The 18,765-nt window shown below is 33.6% G+C and overlaps 1 protein-coding gene across 1 annotated transcript in view; it reads right to left on the bottom strand.

Moving 5' to 3' along the window:
- The window catches only part of ADGB (androglobin), a 118,152-nt gene that overhangs the window by 83,972 nt on the left and 15,415 nt on the right, over nucleotides 1-18,765 (bottom strand). The window contains 9 exon segments of the mRNA XM_032183873.1: nucleotides 3,091-3,115; nucleotides 3,117-3,220; nucleotides 5,443-5,645; nucleotides 7,215-7,301; nucleotides 10,203-10,342; nucleotides 10,784-10,972; nucleotides 11,538-11,609; nucleotides 15,516-15,608; nucleotides 17,265-17,400. Coding sequence (XP_032039764.1) covers nucleotides 3,091-3,115; nucleotides 3,117-3,220; nucleotides 5,443-5,645; nucleotides 7,215-7,301; nucleotides 10,203-10,342; nucleotides 10,784-10,972; nucleotides 11,538-11,609; nucleotides 15,516-15,608; nucleotides 17,265-17,400 — 1,049 coding nt within the window.

Below are 18,765 nucleotides of genomic sequence, written 5' to 3'. Positions count from 1 at the left end.
GTTATTCTTCTGGTTGCACAGAGTAGGATAAATAGAAGAAAAAAAAAAAAAAAAAAAAAAAAAAAAAGTAGGGACAATGCTTCCTGCAATGCATGTAGTATTTGGAAAGATGCAGAAGGCATTGGTTTGAGTGCATAAGTGCTTCAGAATTGTATTTGTATATTTGTAGTATGTCTGGCAGAGAAGGAGCTAATTTTCTTCAGAACCACCCATATCGTGCTGTGCTTTAGATTTGCAAAGACATGCTGATAACACACCCAATGTTTTAGCTGTCACTGACAATGCATGCGTCAAGTCCTCACTCTGCTGAGAGAATAAGCTGTGTGTGGGCAAGAGTCTGGAAGTAACACAAGTGAGAGAGCTGACCCAAATAGGTGAAGGAGATCTTCCATCCATACAATGTCACGCACTGCAATAACAGGAGAGGGTGTTTTCCTAAAGTAGCTGTTGCTCAGAGCCTGGTTTGGTATCAGGCTGAGTGTGGTGAGTGATTGCTTTTCCACCACTTGCTTTTTCTCTCCTTAATCATTTCTTTTCCATGTATTAAAAGTTATTGAAAAGTATCTTTACCTCGACCCACAAGTTTTTTCTTGCTTTTGCTCTTCTGATCCTTTCCTCCTATCCTGCTGGTGGACAGTGAGTGCGTAAATGGGTGGGCACTTTGCTGCCAGATGGTGTCAACCCACCACCACATTATAACCCCTGCTAAATCATAAGCCTGTAAGAGAATTTCTAAACACTTAGAAGTAACTGGTATGCCAATGCTTTTTTAGAAAATAATTTCCAATATTTCCCAGGAAAAACAAACAAACAAACCAAAAAACATTTAAAGTCCCCATACTCAACATGTACAGCAAAAACATGGGAAATAAGCACTTTTATGGAGCAGGAAATTAAGTACTTTCAAGACACTGACCTAAAAAAAAAAGAAAAGAGCTGATGCATTGAGTAAAGACACTGATTCCAAGAACAATTCAGAAACATTTTGCAGCTGCTGCCTCTAGAGTCTGACTTTAAGCTTAGACTTATTTACAAATGTTACTTCATGCACAAAAATAGTTCTACTGTCCTGGGCCACTCATTGAGGGTGTTTCATATAGCCTACAAGTTTTTTTCTCTTGTGCCTACAAACTGGACTATATTCAGTCCAGTACTACTTCAAGTTACATCTTGAATGGCATTTGCCTTTATTTCTTTGCAGTTATAATCTCAAGTTTTATCCCTATTTTAAGGCCTTCTGATTTACAATCTGCACATATAATTCTATTCAAATTCTTTTAAGTTCAGTAGTGAAATATATACTTTTGATTTTTTTCCAGAACTCTTTTCTGATACTTTTATTTTGCTTTGGTAATGTCTGGAAAAAACAAACAAACAAACAAGGCCAAAAAAAACATACTTTTTAATACTGCTTTTAAAAGACACGTGAAAGTTGTCAGGATTTAAAAGTTTTAATAAAGTTATGTTACACATCTCTTAATCCCATTGATGTTGATTAAACACTTCATTCAGGAAAATAACATTTGCTAACTTAACAGAGGTTGACAAAGGTTAAGAATATTTCATGGCTTTAGAATGCATGCATTATCATCTTCTGCTTATGAAACAGAATCTAGGATAAAAGAGGTTCGTTGATCTGCCACATTTTAGCCCCAAGCTAGTAATCTTTCTAAATAACTTTGCACGTGACTAAGGGTCTTTAAGAAAACAGAATGAACTGTGCTTTAAATGGCAGAAGAAAGACCAAAATGTCATGTGGTTTCTTCATATGTAAATCCACATATTTTTGATGCCCTTTTACAGATTTGGTACAATTTTCCAGAATTTGTTACTTCTGCTTCTCCTTTGTTTATTTTCCCACAAAATGGTTGAGTGAAATGCCTCATCTCCTATTACACAACTACTATGATTTAAAATAATAAATAAATAAATAAATAAAGCTTTTAGGTCCAAGTGTTGTTTGCAAACTTATTAACTGCTCACATCTAATTTAAGAATTTATTTCTCTTTAACTCCTTTACTAGTATATAATGTAGGAATTCAAATGAATAAGGTATATTGATGAAATATACCTTATATAATATATTGGATGAAAAATAATATTGGAATTGATAGAAGTCAAACTGATTTAAATAAACAATTTTAATCAGGAGCAAGAAACTGATTTACATAATAAGAAACTGATTTTAATTCTTTTTATACATTTTTACCTTGTAGTTATAACCTTAAAGAAAGTTTGTTCCACTGACAACTCACCTGCTAATTTTCAACTAGATAATATTCCAATTAATATGTTTCCTTCTGGTAGCTGTATGGATATGCTATATATTTACAGATATAACAATGACAAAGATCAGCTTAATGTAACATTTATGAAGAGTTTTATATTTTATGTAAACAAATATGACACTTCTTATCGGTCTTATTGACCAATTCAAATTTACATGTGGTTTATCAAAATTATATTTTGTCTAAAAATATTTAAATTTTAATGCAGAAAGAACTTTCTTGATTTTTAAGGTACCCTAGATGTACTGATTTAAAAAAAAAAAAAAAATCAATCAAAATATATTTTCAGGAAAAAGGAAACAAATTTATTAAACAATTAAAATCATGTAATAAATTCAAATGACTATTACTGGCCACCCTTCTCTTCAATAAGGAACATTCCTCCTTTTTCCAATTTCAATATACTGAATAAAGTAGATATTGTAAATAAGTTACTACAGAAGAGTATTATTATTATAATTATTAATAAAAAAGGCAATCTACATCTAGAACAAATCTTGGTCCTACATGACTGGCCAACAACTTCTAAATGTTCAGCGTAGATTTGCTTTATATTTCAACATCAAATAGAAATTTCTGCAATATTATTTTTAATATAAATTATAGAATTTTAATATGTATTTTAATATATATAAGGATTTAAGTCTTTTATACAGCCTGTAAATAATCACTTTTTTTTTTTTTTTGAGTATATTTACTCTTTCCCCAAATAAGTTAGAGAATGAAAAAAAAAAAAAAAAAGCAAAGTCTTTTATTTACATATTATCTTACATTTGGTTTTTAAGCTTTAATAGCACTTACTCTCAGCTAAGGCTTGAGGAGAAACCCTGGACTTCTGCCTGTATTTGTGAAGACTGAATTGTTGACTTGTTTTTTTCTTTTTCTCCATCTTTGTTTTTCTTCTTCCCAGTTTCTTTCTGTTCTGCTTTTTCTGTTACGTAAAACAAAGATGAGATTTTTTTTTTTTTCTGATAAAATTTTTCAGTCTTAAAATCTAATACTGTGTAAGTGCTTTATAACATTTTAGTTAAATTAAAAAAACAAACAAACAAAACTTCAAAATTGAAGAGGAATTGAGGTATGATAAACAGATATGTCATTCAGTTTATAAAAAATTTAAAAAAAGGGAAAAAAAAAGGAAAAAAAAAGACTTTCTCAAGATTTAAATGTTGACTTATTGAAAAGGCCAGGAAGGCTTCAGTCACACAGTTAGTGCACAATTCTCACTTCTCCACTATATTGTATGGAATTTCTGAAGTCCTGGCACTGTGTCAAACATTTTTGTCATATCCCTGATCTCATGTATCAGTAGTTTCCAAAACAATTTAACATAGACTTGGCCTAAGTTCCCAGTGGACTCAACAGTTGCAACAGGCATTTCAATAAAAGCTTTTCAAGAAACCCCTTCTATCACTTTTTTTCCCTAATAAATAATAATTACATTGTTCTAGGCAATAGTAAATAAATAAATAGATAGATAGATAAAGGAGAAACAGACAAACAAACATACATAACTAGCAAAGAAAATACAAGTTTTAGGAAGGAATATTAGCAAAATTATATTTGATTAAAAAAAAAATAAAATATTGGAAGCATTGAGCAATATAAAAGAGGATACTGTCAGGATCACTTATAAAAATCACATGGATGAAAAAAATATCTGCCAACCTTCAACTTAGATTACAGAAAAAATATATTTATAATTTTTAAAAATCCCAAAATTTAATGGGTCTTCAGAACACAACTTTGAGCCTCAGAGTTGGAAGATTATTGAGCTTCACTATAATGCTGTGCTTCCCTGATTCTTAGTTGTTTCAGTTACTAATAATTCTTAAAGCTTAGGCAGGATTAAGTTTACACCATTTTCTGGGAATAAATTATAGCACCCTGTTGGATGAGTAACAGTGCTGTTCCCAGTGTTCCCTTGTTCATGTCCATTCCTAATTCTGAAATATCTTCTACACTGGTGGACAAGTCATAAGATGATAGAAAGAGTGCTTGCGAGTCTCTGACTAGTCCCTCAGCTAAGTCTCTTCAAATATTTTTATAACACTTTTGACATTAGGATTATTATTTGAGCTTCAAAGTTGAGGATTGCATTTTATTATTTTTTTTTTCAAAGTCAGTGAAGAAATAGAAATTTCAGCATATGATTCTTCACAAGGGGACTGGAAGGGCAGGCTCTGATCTCTGCTGTCTGGGGACAGTTACAGGACCTGAGGGAACGACATAGAGCAGGGACAGGGAAGGGTCAGGCTGGGTGTTAGGAAAAGGTTCTGCACCCAAAGGTTAGTCAGGCACTGGGACAGGCTGCCCAGGGAATTTGTCACAGCACCAAGCCAGCTGGAGTTCAAGAAGTGTTTGGACTACGCTCAGATAGGGTTTGATTTTTGGGGGGGTCCTGTGTTGAGCCAGGAGTTGGGACTCAATGATCCTCATGGGTCCCTTCCAACTTGGGATGTTCTATGATTTTGTGGTTCTATGATTTGTACCTTTCAATAACATTAAAAGTGTTGTGAAATTGCATCCATGCCTCCAAGTTTAAAACAACAACTAAGAAAACTAAGACTCAAATATAAACATTGCAGATTAATATACTGTAACAAATATGTTTTTAAGCCTAGGTTTCTTCATTTAAATGTAAATAAGATTAGCAGTTCTTGAAGAAAATTAATACCTGGTAGCATAAAGAGAAAAGTTACTGCAAATAAAAGTGCAGACAGACTTTATATTACGTACTTGTCAGTACAATCTAGAGGTGATCGCTCTTGGTAATATCCGTTATGGGTTGTACACTTTCTGGATGGTCAGAACAGTGCTGACCCAGTTGCCTTTGGGCAAACTAAACTCTCTGATTGTTATCCCTCTGCATGGAATCACTCTTCAGAGGAATGACTAACAGAGCTGAAGAACTCACTGCCAGAAAATGAAGCCTGGTTTTCATGAAAGAGTCTAATACTGCTTCTAATGAGGTCCAAAGTTAAAATAAAACTTCTTTGATTTTATACCATTGCAAAATATTCAGTGAAGCAAGAAAACTGCAGACTTGCATTAGGTATAATAAAGATAGATGAATTTGAAGGCAGAGGTTATGCTAACTTTGCCCACATGCTAGCTTGACATACAAAGATAACACTACCTACAACTACAGACCTTTGCCAATTTTCTCTGCTTTCTCAGGTTTATCTGGCTGTTTATTCACAGATGAAACTTCATTTTTTAACTCTGACACTTTGGTCTCTTTACATTTTGTATCTGTCCGAGGATTATCAAGTTCTGAAGTTTCCTTGTTTGTCAACTTGAATTCTGGCAAAATCTCTTTCAAAAAGTCCCAGACTTTGTTCAAGTATCCAGGCCTTAAAAAACAAACACATGTACATATCAATCATAATGACAATTGCAATAAGATAAGAACGTGTGATCTTCATTTAGACAAAGCTATAATACAACTGACAGTCCAACTCTCTGGAAAAATGGCAGTTTTATTTTAGTAAATGAAACACACTTGCTTGACTTTGTAGATAAAAGCTATGGCAGGAAAAATTGTCGATCTCTTTGCAACTACCCTGTATAATTAATTGATTCTAGCTCTGTACATTAAAAATCTCTTCCTGAGTTTCAAACAGGATTTCTCTATCTATTTCAACACCAGGAGTTCTATGCCTCTGCCCCTGACTCCACCGGCTACAACAGAGTTTTCATAGGACCTGACAGTTGTTGCTGTGCTGTTTCTTCACAGAAAGTCAGTGATTCTTGAAATAACCTAAAACTGAATGAATCATTCATGGCCATAAATAAATTGCAAGCCAATTGCATGAAACATTCTTTGTACAATAAAATTATTAATTGTACAACAAGCTAAAGTCATCTTTATACTTTGTTGCAAAGATTCTGTGGCATTCTCTGGCACTCACATTTCTTAGTGCAAGCAAGTTAAATTTTGCAATAACTGCCAGATTTGTTGATACTGTTTTTTGTTGTTGCTATTTTAAAAATAAACTACATAAAGAAACAAAATTAAGATTGCTGAGATTTCTAAGTCCATGGGCTACAGACACACTACTGTAATACCCAAATACATCAAAGACTTAAGTTGCAAGAATAACTTGGGACATAAAATTATGATTGTGGAAATAAGAGCTAAAATAAAGCATGAATAAACTTATTTAATATTGAAATGCTTTTATAAATAAACAATCCTGAATAAATTATATATAAACCAAGTTTGTATCTATTTATTTGTTAACTGTGTTCATCAAAAGGTAAAAAATGCCATTAAAAAAAAAAAAAAATATATATATATATATATTTAGATGTGTACCTCATTCATTCAGCAAAAATAATGTCAAGCAGAAAAAAAAAAAAAAAAAAAAGAAAAAAAAATTGAATGGACTTAACACATAGGAAACAAGAAAAAATATTATTATAGGTTGGAATTTTATTTGGAGGAATAAAAGCATAACAACTGTTCCAATTTAAAATGTGAAAACACCTCACCAGCTGAAGTTGATTACTTCCAATTCATGTAATATATTTTCTATAGTACATTCTAATATAATAATACTAATCATACTAATACACATAGTTATTAGTATTACTGCCAAACATTTTATATCTGTATGCTAGAACAAAACAGACTTCTCTAACCCTGATTTCACCACAGGGTTCAATATTAATTCAAAATAAATTAATTTGAAGAACAATCAGCAGCAGCTTAACATGATAAACAGCTTTACAATCATCTGCATGACCTACAAATAAAAACACTAAAAAAAATGCTTTCCTAGAAGGCAAGTTCTAGAATTAAAACCTTACATTCTGCAAAACTGATGCTAAAGGACTTGCACGGCGCAGCTTTATTTTACATAATGTTTTACAGAAGTAAATATTTAACGTTATGAAAAATGTTTAATAGAAGAACTTACTGGAGAGGAATAACTTCTGGTATCCATCCAGTCAGTGCATGTAGAACTGTAAATTCCTCCAGCTCTCTTTTTCCATTTTCTTGTGTACTGTAATACAAAAACTACCATTACACAGAAATATAATATAACCAGCTCATCAAATCTTGTAGTCTATGTTGCTTTCTGTAGAAGCAGTACAAGGCCCAAACAGAAAATAAGACTGCTGAAAAACAAGTTTTAATGGTAATTTTAGTTTTCCAATTTATAGCTGACTACTAGCCTAAAAATTCAAGTTTGCTGCTGTGCCTTTGCATCATGCCCATCATAGCGTTCCCACTTGTACAAAAGCAGTTTCAGTATGGTTAGCAAGCATCTTATGTATACTTGTATGAAGTAGAGACTCTTTCTCTTTTTGCAGGGTTGTTTTTTTTGGTGGGTTTCAAATCCCACCAGACCCATGGGGGATTTGAATCTAGAACTTCCCTTTCCTGAAGAGCTGCTCCAAATCCCAGATTATTAACAGTTGGCAGTATTTCCAGTATATCACAGTCAACTCTCTCAAATGGATATAGTTTCCTACTCTCTGGAAATAATTCTGTAAGAAGATCCTGAGAGGACCAAGGCTAAAAGTGCAAGCACCTAGCCATTCTTGTGCTCTGGAGAAACGTTGGATTTCAAATGCTCTCCGGCAGAGTTTACAGGCAGCTATAGGCAACTCCCTGGTCAACGTGGAAATACTCTAGATCATTCTTTTGACAAAAATGACTGTTGATATAACCAGAACAAGAAGGCTTGACTATCCAGCTCAGTATTTGAATTCTTTTCTGAAGTTTAATAATTTAAACACCTGGTGGTCATTACTCGTCTCACAGGAACCTGTGGCCCTAATTGCCAATTGATTGTACCATGGGCCAATTTCCAGGTCACTTTTTTGCAAGTGGATCACCACACAGCCCACAACAGCAGCACTAAAAGCAAAAGTGTCAGAAGTATCTTATAATACTCTATTTTCCATACTGCATTTTAAAAGCTTTATTTCTTTTAGGTCAAGCATCTCTAAATAATACGTTGCTTTTCTAATAAATGCTGCAAAACATTCTGCAAGCTTAATATATATATATAACTATATCATATATTCATATCTATAATGTTTACTTTTGTTACCGTTTAAAATAAAAGCTCTTATATGTCTCACGTTTGAATTTGTACATTTTGTCATTTGAAAGAATATGTAACATTAATGTATTAAAATATACCTAATCAAAAGAAATACCTAGCAAAGCACAGAAAATAACCTGGTACACGAAGTAAGTAATTGAACTCCTATAACACTTACAGGTCTGATAAATCTTAAACATAAGGTATAATACACAATACCTGGCCCTCTAAATATACCCTTCATAAAAATGCACAAAAAATAAAGACTGTAATTTATACTGTACTTCATGATACATCACTGCTTTCCCTCTTTATTCTAGTCAAAAGTACTAATAATTGTAAGGATCATGTTGAATTAAAAAGAGTATAATTTTAAGAATTTTAAATTACATTGAACCCCTTTTTTATTTTTCCAAAGCATATTTTCCTCTCTTGTAACAATGATCTTGAGTGCCTCTTTCCTCTTCTACATTCTGTTTCCACTGTGAGTCTATGCTCTTTTAAAGGTGAGCTGGAGCAGAAACCCCATCAGAATGTATTGCAGCTCCTCTTCAGCTGGGGGAATGAGATTTTCTTTCCTGCCTTTGAAAACAGGATCCCCTTTTGCCTGTCTCAGAGGGGGGCAAATATTCTGTCTCTGCAGTCCTTTATCTCTTTCACTTTGAAAGTATGTGACTGTCCTGGTTTCAGTTAGAACAGAGTTAATTTTCTTCCTAGTAGCTGGTAGAATGCTATGTTTTGGCTTAGGATGAGAAGAGTGCTGATAACACCCCAATGTTTAATTGTTGCAGAGCAGTGCTTATACTAAGCCAAGGACATCTCAGCTTCTTGCTCTGTCCTGCCAACGGGCATACAATGATGATAATAGTACTACTACTACTAATATGTACAAACAAGTGATGCACAATGCAATTGCTCACCACCCGCTGACCGATGCCCAGCCTAACCCCGAGCAGTCCGGCCCCCTCCCCCCGGCTAGCCACCCCTATATATTGTTTAGCATGACGTCAGATGGTATGGAATACCCCTTTGGCTAGTTTGGGTCACCTGTCCTGGGTCTGTCCCCTCCCAGCTCTTACTGCACCCCCAGCCTGCCTGTTGGCAGGACAGAGCAAGAGGCTGAGATGTCCTTGGCTTAGTATAAGCACTGCTCTGCAACAATTAAACATTGGGGTGTTATCAGCACTCTTCACATCCTAAGCCAAAACATAGCATTCTACCAGCTACTAGGAAGAAAATCAACTCTGTCCTAACTGAAACCAGGACAGTGACAGTCCCAATAGGACAACCATCAAGGACACTAAAGATTACCATCTTCAGTCCTCTTGGATCAGGCTCCATTATATTCTCTTCTCTTCCAATTTGTAAAGGCATTTTCTAGCAACTTATTTTAATTCTAAATTTAACTAGTAGCTGGATGTATCAAAAACGTATTTTGTTTCTACTGTATTTTCTTATAAACATGCAATATATTAATCGTCCATACCACCTGAAGCACTACTTTGTTAAAATGTCTTGTCTATTGCCATTTGGCAGAAAACCACATGTGAAGCCTTTGGAAATAATGGAAAAGAAATAAAGCAGATAGAGAGGTAACTTTTTTTTTTTTTTTTTTTCCCAAAAGTTTTAGGTGCATGAATACACAGACACGTTTAAAAAGGAAAAACTCTGCCTTCCTTATCCACAGAGACTCTTGTTTTACCGATTTACTTCATCAGCATTCACAAAAGTGTATATTTCTCATTACAAAACTTTTAGTAAAATACATTTTCCACATATACTAAAACAGTTCTCTTTTCAAATTCCACGTGACTTCACAAAATAAACTGAAAGTGAGCTGACTAAACATACCTAGTATTTGCCAGCTTAATGATAGCTTTGGACAGCAGCATTGGCCAAAGTTCAATTTGAGAGGTTGTAGCTGGTAGTAACAAATTATCTTCTTCATCGAAAGGCATAGTATCGTCGACGGTGATCTTTCTCCAGCACCCCTAAGGTGGAAAGGGAAAAAAAAAAAAAAAAAAAAAGAAAAGAAGAGTACTTTGTATGTTTCCCCAAGAATCCAATTCTACTGCACTTTGATTTACATTACAGATAGCTTTAAAACAAGTACTCATATAATATCTAAGAAACACTGAAACAGTAGTAATATCATTTTATTCTTTTTTTTTTTTTAAGAGATTAATTGCAGCTATTCTACTTAACCTGCAAAAATAATTTTGTCTTACTAAGTGACAATTGTGTTTTATTAGGTTCTATGTTGTACAAAAATCACATATACTGTACAATGAATCGTCATTAACAGGCATCAACAATTTATCAACACAATTTTGTTTGTATATCTTTTCAGTAATTACAAATACTTCTCCTAACCATTAAAATTTGCCACACTAGCTGCACAGAATTTTACATTGCTGAAAGTAAATACTCACCATCCAATAAAGTTTCACTATGTATTTGCCATAGCTATTGTATAGAGGCATGTGTCCCTTAGTGGCTTTACATAAGGCATAAATATGTTCCCATGGTTTCCAAAATACCGTGGATGTTCCATTAGTTAAGTCCTTTCCATTATACATCCTCCAGACTGCACATATTTCACTTATAATCCATCTCATCATCTGAAAACAGAAATATGTAAAAAAAAATTTACTTACATCTTCTAAGAAAATAAAATCAAGTTATATTACAATGATGAAAGAATAAAATAGCTTCTGTTTTAAAGGAAGGAGTGACATAAAAGCTATGATTCATGCAAAAGAAAATAATAATTTAAAAAAAATACTGGCACAATTTTTCTTAAAATCATATCTATCTACAATGACACGAAACCTTCTGTAAATAGGTAAAAACACAATAGAAATGATGCTGCTTATCATTTACCAAAGAAAAATGGGTACATGTGATTTCATATTATAACAAATTTTTAACACATGAAATACAAGTTTTAACTAATAATGCTTCAGAGTGTGCTTTTCTAACATACAGATTATGGATGTATGCTACAGTTTTAAAAGTAATACCAGGCTTTCTTACATGTAAAATGGTATATATGAACAAGAATAAGAATAATTTTTACTACAACAAACTTGAAATAAAATAAATTGGTGGTTCTGTGGACAGCAAAGATTAAAAAGACATGAGAAGAAGAAATAAATAAACAGATATTCACACATTTCTACCTACCTCACTACAAAATAAATGTTCATTTCCTAAAAAAAGATCACATGAGTTTTCATTTTTGACCACCATAGGAATCTAGGAGAAAGTAAATTAGTTAAAAGTCCATAGATATATTATCAGGAAAAAAATGAAATGAATTTCATGTCAGTGACATACAAAAACTAGATGTTTTGCATGATATTTGCAAACTCAAGGTTTTCGGTTTACAAATCTTTTACCTGACTTGGTATTTCTTAAAAGTGTCAAAATACAGATGTTCAGAATTCAAAGGAATCATTATTCTTACCAAAAGATTTAAAAAATATCAAATGAAATAAATACATAACTATATAAATTGAAATTTCCTCAAATTTTTCATAGTATTAGCAGTTCTGCACTTCAATAGTGATCATAATGTTGTGATTTCCTTGGCCCTCCACCAAGGTTCAAAGGATCTTTTAGAAGTATGGTTTGCTTGTTTTCTTAACGTCTTACTGAATGCTAAAAGTTTGTCCAACTTTGATACTGCAAGGGGCAATACAGTACCATCAAAGAGCAGAAAACAAATTTGCCTAAGATTACTTTTCCTCATAGGTGCAGGTTTGAACTAATTAGATTAAAGTTCTAATTCTAAGAATTTTCCCTCCAGCCAGGCTGACAGGTGTCTGGCATCTTTCTTTTCTGATTCCCTTACACCATGCATTTGGCCTAGGAACACAACTCACTTAATTGTCTGTGCTGCTTTATCTATTACTCTCTATGCCTGTGACACACAATAGTTTAGCAATTTGAGAATGGAAATATTTTAGGCTAACTAAATTCATTAGTTCATTAGAGCAAAACAAGGATGAATCTTAATTTCCTGTGACATGCAGTAGCCTAGACTTTTTTTATTACCCTTTTCTGGTCTTATTTTTTTTGATAAAGATCATTTAAAATGATTCTGTTAAATATGAATGCAAGTTTTTCTTATGGAGTAAGAAATTCCATAAGAAAAACTTGCATTCATGTTTAACAGAATAATTTCAAATACATTATCAAGGAGAAAGTGCAACATAATTATTTTCAAGTCAGTGTTATCAAAAGTCATTACAAATAATTTGCAAATATATTTTAAATATAAAAAATGCAATGTATTTTTGAAATATGCTTAAGTTCTACAAAACAACCTGAAGGACCATCTATGCTCCCAGCTCTTTAATTGCAAAGACTCACTACAACAGGTCAGAAAGATAATTCACAAAGACCCAAGTTATCAACTTAATGATTTATTTTGCAAACAGACTTTACTGATTTTTATTTACTTTCTCTTTTCTCTACTGTCAAGATATGATAAAGAAAATGGTTAATGAAAAATTTTATACTTCATACATTTTGTATACTTAACACTAAATAACTAAATAAATTGTATTCATTTATTAATCACAAGATATTTATGATATGTTTCCAAGTATGACATTACTGTGTGCAATTAAGGCAGGAAATTAAAATATATCAGGTTTCCATAGTCATCACTCATTATGTGGTCACAGTTATCTTTAGGATAATTTACCTAAAAGTAGTGTGCAAGAACTTCAGTTTAAATTAAAGAGTGAGGGTTAGAACAAGATGGCTAAACCAATTCAACGATTTGCTGTTGTTAAAAGGAGTTGTTCTATGTTGTCCCTTCTTTTTCCTCATTTACTTTGACCCCCAATTAGTTGTTTCAGTCCATTAAACCAAGAGACAATAATACATTTCTTTCTGCCCCCACTCCTCCCCTTTTGTGTGGATGTTGGTGGGGTGGGGAGGGATAATAACTGAGTTTTCTGTTTCTTCTATAGCAAGCTGACTGGCTCATCAGAAGTGGATGAACATTAGACAGAGGACCACTTTCCCAAAACTTAGTTGTTTTTTTTCTCCTAATAGTAACACATGTTTTCAAGAGTTCAACTCAAAATATAATTACAGATATTTTTTAAGCAACATTATTCATGTCTGAATTCAGTCTTGGTAACACCAGTAGAAATATAAGCATCAGTCAGTATGAACACTGACTTTATTAAACCTTTAGACATTAGGAGGAAATTCTTCACTGTAATGATAGTGAGGCACTGGAAAAGGTTGCCCAGAGAAGCTGTGGATTCACCATCCCTGGAGGTGTTGGAGGTGTTCAAGGCCACGTTGGATGGGGCCTTGGCCAACCTGATCTAGTGGGCGACATCCCTGCCTATAGCAAGGGGTTTGGAGTTAGATGACCTTTAAGGTCCCTTCCAACACGAGCCATTCTATGATTCTATGATTAACTACATTACATGTAGTTTTGATGACTGTCACTTGCGTACAGAGTTTTCTTTACGTAAGCAGTTTAGAAGTAATAGGATTGTAATTTATCAAACTAAATATCTCTGTGCCTTTCATCACTTAGTGGTGGTTACAGCTTGATTCTTTCCTTAACACACTAAATAGCATTGTTTACTCTTTATTTCTAGTTACTTATAGATTAGGCAGTAACATATATCATCTTAATAGTATTTCATTACTTGAAGTTAGCATTAATATTGAATGACTTACAATATTCCTAGTAATCATAACTACTTGATCCAAAATATGTTGTATTAAAACAACAAACACCAAAGTTTTAGTCAGGTCTTAAAGAAAGTAATTGCTTTCTTCACGGTGCTCTAAAGATAGTCTAAAAGCTATTTTTAATACAGATACATGTTTCCATGGCTTTCTGGGCTGCCAGCTCTCCTGCCCTTATCCTTCAGATCCCTCTACTCAGTTTATGTATGTTGGCAGCATTTCTCATCCAATCTTTTGGTCTTGTCAATTACTCCCCTGACTTCTCCTCCCATTCCTCCATTAAAAATGAATCTTGGAGCTGCTTAGTGTTTAGCTAATAAGAAATAAAACTGACAAGCTGACAAAAGGAAAACTGACAAGACTAAAAAAAAGTTTTAATGGTGGTCACAGTGTTTAAAAACTTCAACATTTAATCTAAAGAAAAAAAATGTTTAAACCTTAAGATTAGCAACAGCACTGAAGAACACTCCAACCTTTAAAATGGTAGGCTGCTTATTTACTTTGCAATTCATTTTAAAAAGAAAGTGAAGAAGAGCTTTGCACAATTTTAAAATGTTATGTTTACCTTCCAGACAAGTACTGTCAAAGATGTGGACATGTTCTGAATGCATACTGGAGAAATGCAATATTTAAGGTGGGAGAGTGAGAAAAAGTATTGTATTTCTGGTAAAGCTAGTCCATAGTTTCAGGATAGATATTTACTTCATATGTCTGTTCAAGATGCCTTAGCTGGAACAAAGGGAACTTGATTTGCCATAACACTGATTTTTAAAAGTAAGAAAACAGGAACACGAAGAAAAACAGGAAGACATCTCTCTCACCAGGTGTCTTCTAAATGAACATGGAAGGAAAAAAAGCAAAGCAGAGTTGGAAGGGTACACTACCATGATGTCTTGCACCAAGAGGTGCTGGTGCACTCAGCCTGTAAAGTTTCATTTAACCTTCTATTTATTAGAGTTAACACTATAAAGGAAGTGATTAAGACCTTTAAGGTCCCTCCCAACCCAAGCTGTTCTATGTTTCTATGCTGAGAAGATATGCAGCAGCAAACAGGCCTCTTCTCCACACACAGCACGCTGTGCAGACCTCCCCTGTAGAATGGGTTACTCCATTTTGGTGTTATTGACCTGTTATAGCATTTTAGCTCTCACAGGTCTTTCTTACAAGCTCTGTTCATCACTTCTATCATCAAGCAGAAGGGATATCCACACTTCTTGCTGCCCTTCTAGATAAAGGCAAGAACATGCAGGTGGCTGATATCAAGTGGGAGATGCCTACCAACTCCTCTGTTTCAATGTGCTGGCTGAGCTTGTCCTACAGTCATGTTGTGCCTGCAGCACAGTGTAGCAGAGGCCAGGGCCCATGCAGGTTAACCACTGTACAGATCACCATCTCCTGGGTGCACAATGGTCCACTCCAATCTTGCTAGTTTCTTACCTTATTTGTTAAAAACTCCTGTGGCCGTTTCCAAGAATGCACTTTTAATGAGGCTGGCAATCCTATTTTTCCTTCAGGATCATCAAAGACATGCTATATAAAATATGCATAAAAAAGGAACACTTTTTAAAACTAATTATACTGTTGTATCTTTCACAATATTTAAAATAATTCATTGTTCACATGATAATTCACTTCAGGGTAAGAATAACATTAAAAGGTATTAATAGTTTCTATAACTCTGAACTGAAACAGTGTGAAGTCCAAACTGAGAATTCAGAAAAAAAAAAGCTGATTATATTATTCAGAGAGAGCTATGTGGTCTGCACTGTCTAACCAGGTCTATATGAAATGTTTTCCTTCTTTCTCACCATTGAGAAAAATTTCCACAAAACCTTTATAAGGTTTTAATTCAGACACCTTTCTACCAAATTATTTCTAAATACTTTTCTAACTCACTATTTCTCAATTTTATTTTTTTTTAAACTGAAGACTGAAATTAAATTCCTAAAGCAATATTTACACACCAACAAAGCAGACTCCAAGCATTTAAAACTGCCATGGAAATCAAAGAGAGATATAATTATACAGCCTCAAGAATTAGCCCGTTAAAGGAAGGGCTTCATATACTTTTCAAATTTCCATTTCCAAAGTGATACTTCTCTGCATAAACAGAAGGCATCAGGATATACAACACCTGTTTACTTAATAGCACAGTGTAGCATGAGGCTCTGATACTGCTTGCATTGACTGAGAAACTAATTTACGTGGTTAGTGCATTCTACTTGTGTCTGGATTTTTAAATAAGTTTTAGGCGTATTATCCTTTTCTGTGTGTTTCATAGCCCATACTATGTACTACTGATCTTCTACAGACCAACTGAAAAAGAGTTTCTAGGGTGGAAAACATTTGATGTTTTAAGTACTTACTGATTAAAGGAAAGCTAAAGAAAATATATCTCAAAATCATAAAACAAAAAACAAAACAAAAACAAAACAAAACAAAACAAAACAAAAAAAAACAAGCAATATAAAACCAAACCAAAGTCCCCCAAACAGTATTTTCCCACGTTTTTTCTTGCTTGCTTCATTGTGTAAGTTCCTTCAACATACCAATCTGCAACAAAATATTTAAAGTACACAAAGGAAGCAAAATCAGTTTGAAGAATTAAAAATCCAGATGAGGTTCAAACATGGTTCCAAAATTGGAAAGACTTAGGATTTTTTTTTCTGCATATGGTAGGTGATTTGCTATACACAATATAACTGTATCACCTCAAACTGTTCTCTGCACTCTGGAACTGCAGTGTTTCACATGTCCACAAACTGAGGCATGCAGAAGAAAAGAGATCAACTTGCATTTTTTCCCCATAAAAACTTTGCAAAGATGGATGCATCAAGCTTTTTTGCCCCCAAAAACTGCAAAGAGTTTGCTCCAGCCTGTTAGGACAGTCTGGCTTCTTCCCAAATCCCCAGTTTTAATTATGTTATGAAATAGATCTGGGGGTTTGGGGTTTTTTAAACCATTAATGTGCTAATAGTGCACACTTACATTAACAGATGCAACAATGAAACAATGCACAATGCATTTAGTTTATGCATTTAATTTGGTAGGCAACTATTTAAATTTAATGAAAAAAAAAGTTGGAAATGAATATACTTATCAATGACAATTATTTTGAGTTACTGAGAAATTAAAGAGGTACAAAAACCCACATGGTAAAAAGAAGTGCATTTGTGTCACACTTACTGAAATAGGACTTTTTCCAGATTTTTCTTTCTCTTTTCCAACTTTTCCAGCATCCCATTTTTCTGCATTCATGTCAGCTTCATTCCATTCTGGCCAAATAGGAAATCTTGAATTACCTACTTGATACGTAGATGTCCTGGGAAACAACCAGAGAAATGAATAAAAATAAACAGTATATAATGCAAACACAGTAGAAAGATTTTAATCAAATAAGATATTATTTTTTAACATAATATAATAAAAATAGTGTTAGTAATTACAATACTTTTTGTCACTAAGATAAGCGAAATGGGTATAAACCAACACAAATACTTTGTATGAGGAATTCTGCAGAAGTAAATGGGACAGCTGAAGAACAAAAACAGAATCCTAGGGCTCAGTTTCCTGTAACTGGTAAGTAACTGGTGCTCTGTTCTTTTTGTTCATTTGTTTGTTTTTGCCTTTTTGTTTGTTTTGTTGTTTTGTTTTTGTTTTTTGTATTTATTTATTTGTAATCTGGTAGTGCACCATTCTTCCTATTTCATACATTCCTCAAATATTTTCCATTTCTACATTGGTGTATAAAATTAGAAAAAAAAAATACTCTCTTTACCAGCCTCCCCCTGAAAAAGTTACGTCACGTATAATCTTGCTTGGCATTAGATAAAAATGCATCAGCACTCACTGTCTCCATGACTGTACTTTGGAAGTTCAGAAACAAACAAACAAACAAAAACAGAGATTCCACCATATCAATGACTTCTTCAAGGTTTTTGGCTAATTATTTGCATATGGATATATTGAGGTTTTTGTTGTTGATGTTCTTTCAGAGATTGCTGTCATTTCTTAACAGAAAGTTAGCAAAGGTGACACTTTTTGCATCTAAAGCTTGTTTGGGTTTTATTTGCTCTAAGGTTCCATTGCTTTATACCTATTAAACCTTCTTCCTAGATTTCCAGGTCTGTTAAGATCTGCTTTGTATTGTCATCCTAAGAAAAAAATACAGATGTTTTGATGGATGTAGTACATCGTATTGGGATCTCTAGCTTGGGATCGAGATGCAAAATTGAACTTAAGTTTTGATTGGCTTAATTACTACTCAGCAGCCATGCTAGTTACCATGTACGCATCTGCTAACTTCAGTTGTGCACTGATGTGTGTGTGCTTAAAGCATATTTTGGAGAACTAAAAGACTGAGCATTGGCATCTGAACAGCAAGTATTAAACTGTTAAACAAACCAGCCATTGTATCTGTAGTATGATACATTTAAGTGGTATGGTATGATTTGATATTTGCATGCTAGTTTTTCTGTAGATACAATGATTGTGACATCTGTCTTCATTCAATTCACTCTATTAAAATTTATTTATCTATCTCCACAGTGGGATATATGTTGCTAACTGTCCACAGGCCAACGCTTCATCCCATATTAGTGCTCCACATGGTTGTTCTAGATGGTCACCAACATTACTGGTAGCATGTCCTAAAGATTAAAAAATAAACCACAAATTAGATCATAAC

This window comes from Aythya fuligula, chromosome 3 (genome assembly GCF_009819795.1).
Source record: "Aythya fuligula isolate bAytFul2 chromosome 3, bAytFul2.pri, whole genome shotgun sequence".
NCBI classification, from domain to species: Eukaryota; Metazoa; Chordata; class Aves; order Anseriformes; family Anatidae; genus Aythya; species Aythya fuligula.
This window is presented reverse-complemented; position numbering and strand designations above follow the sequence as displayed.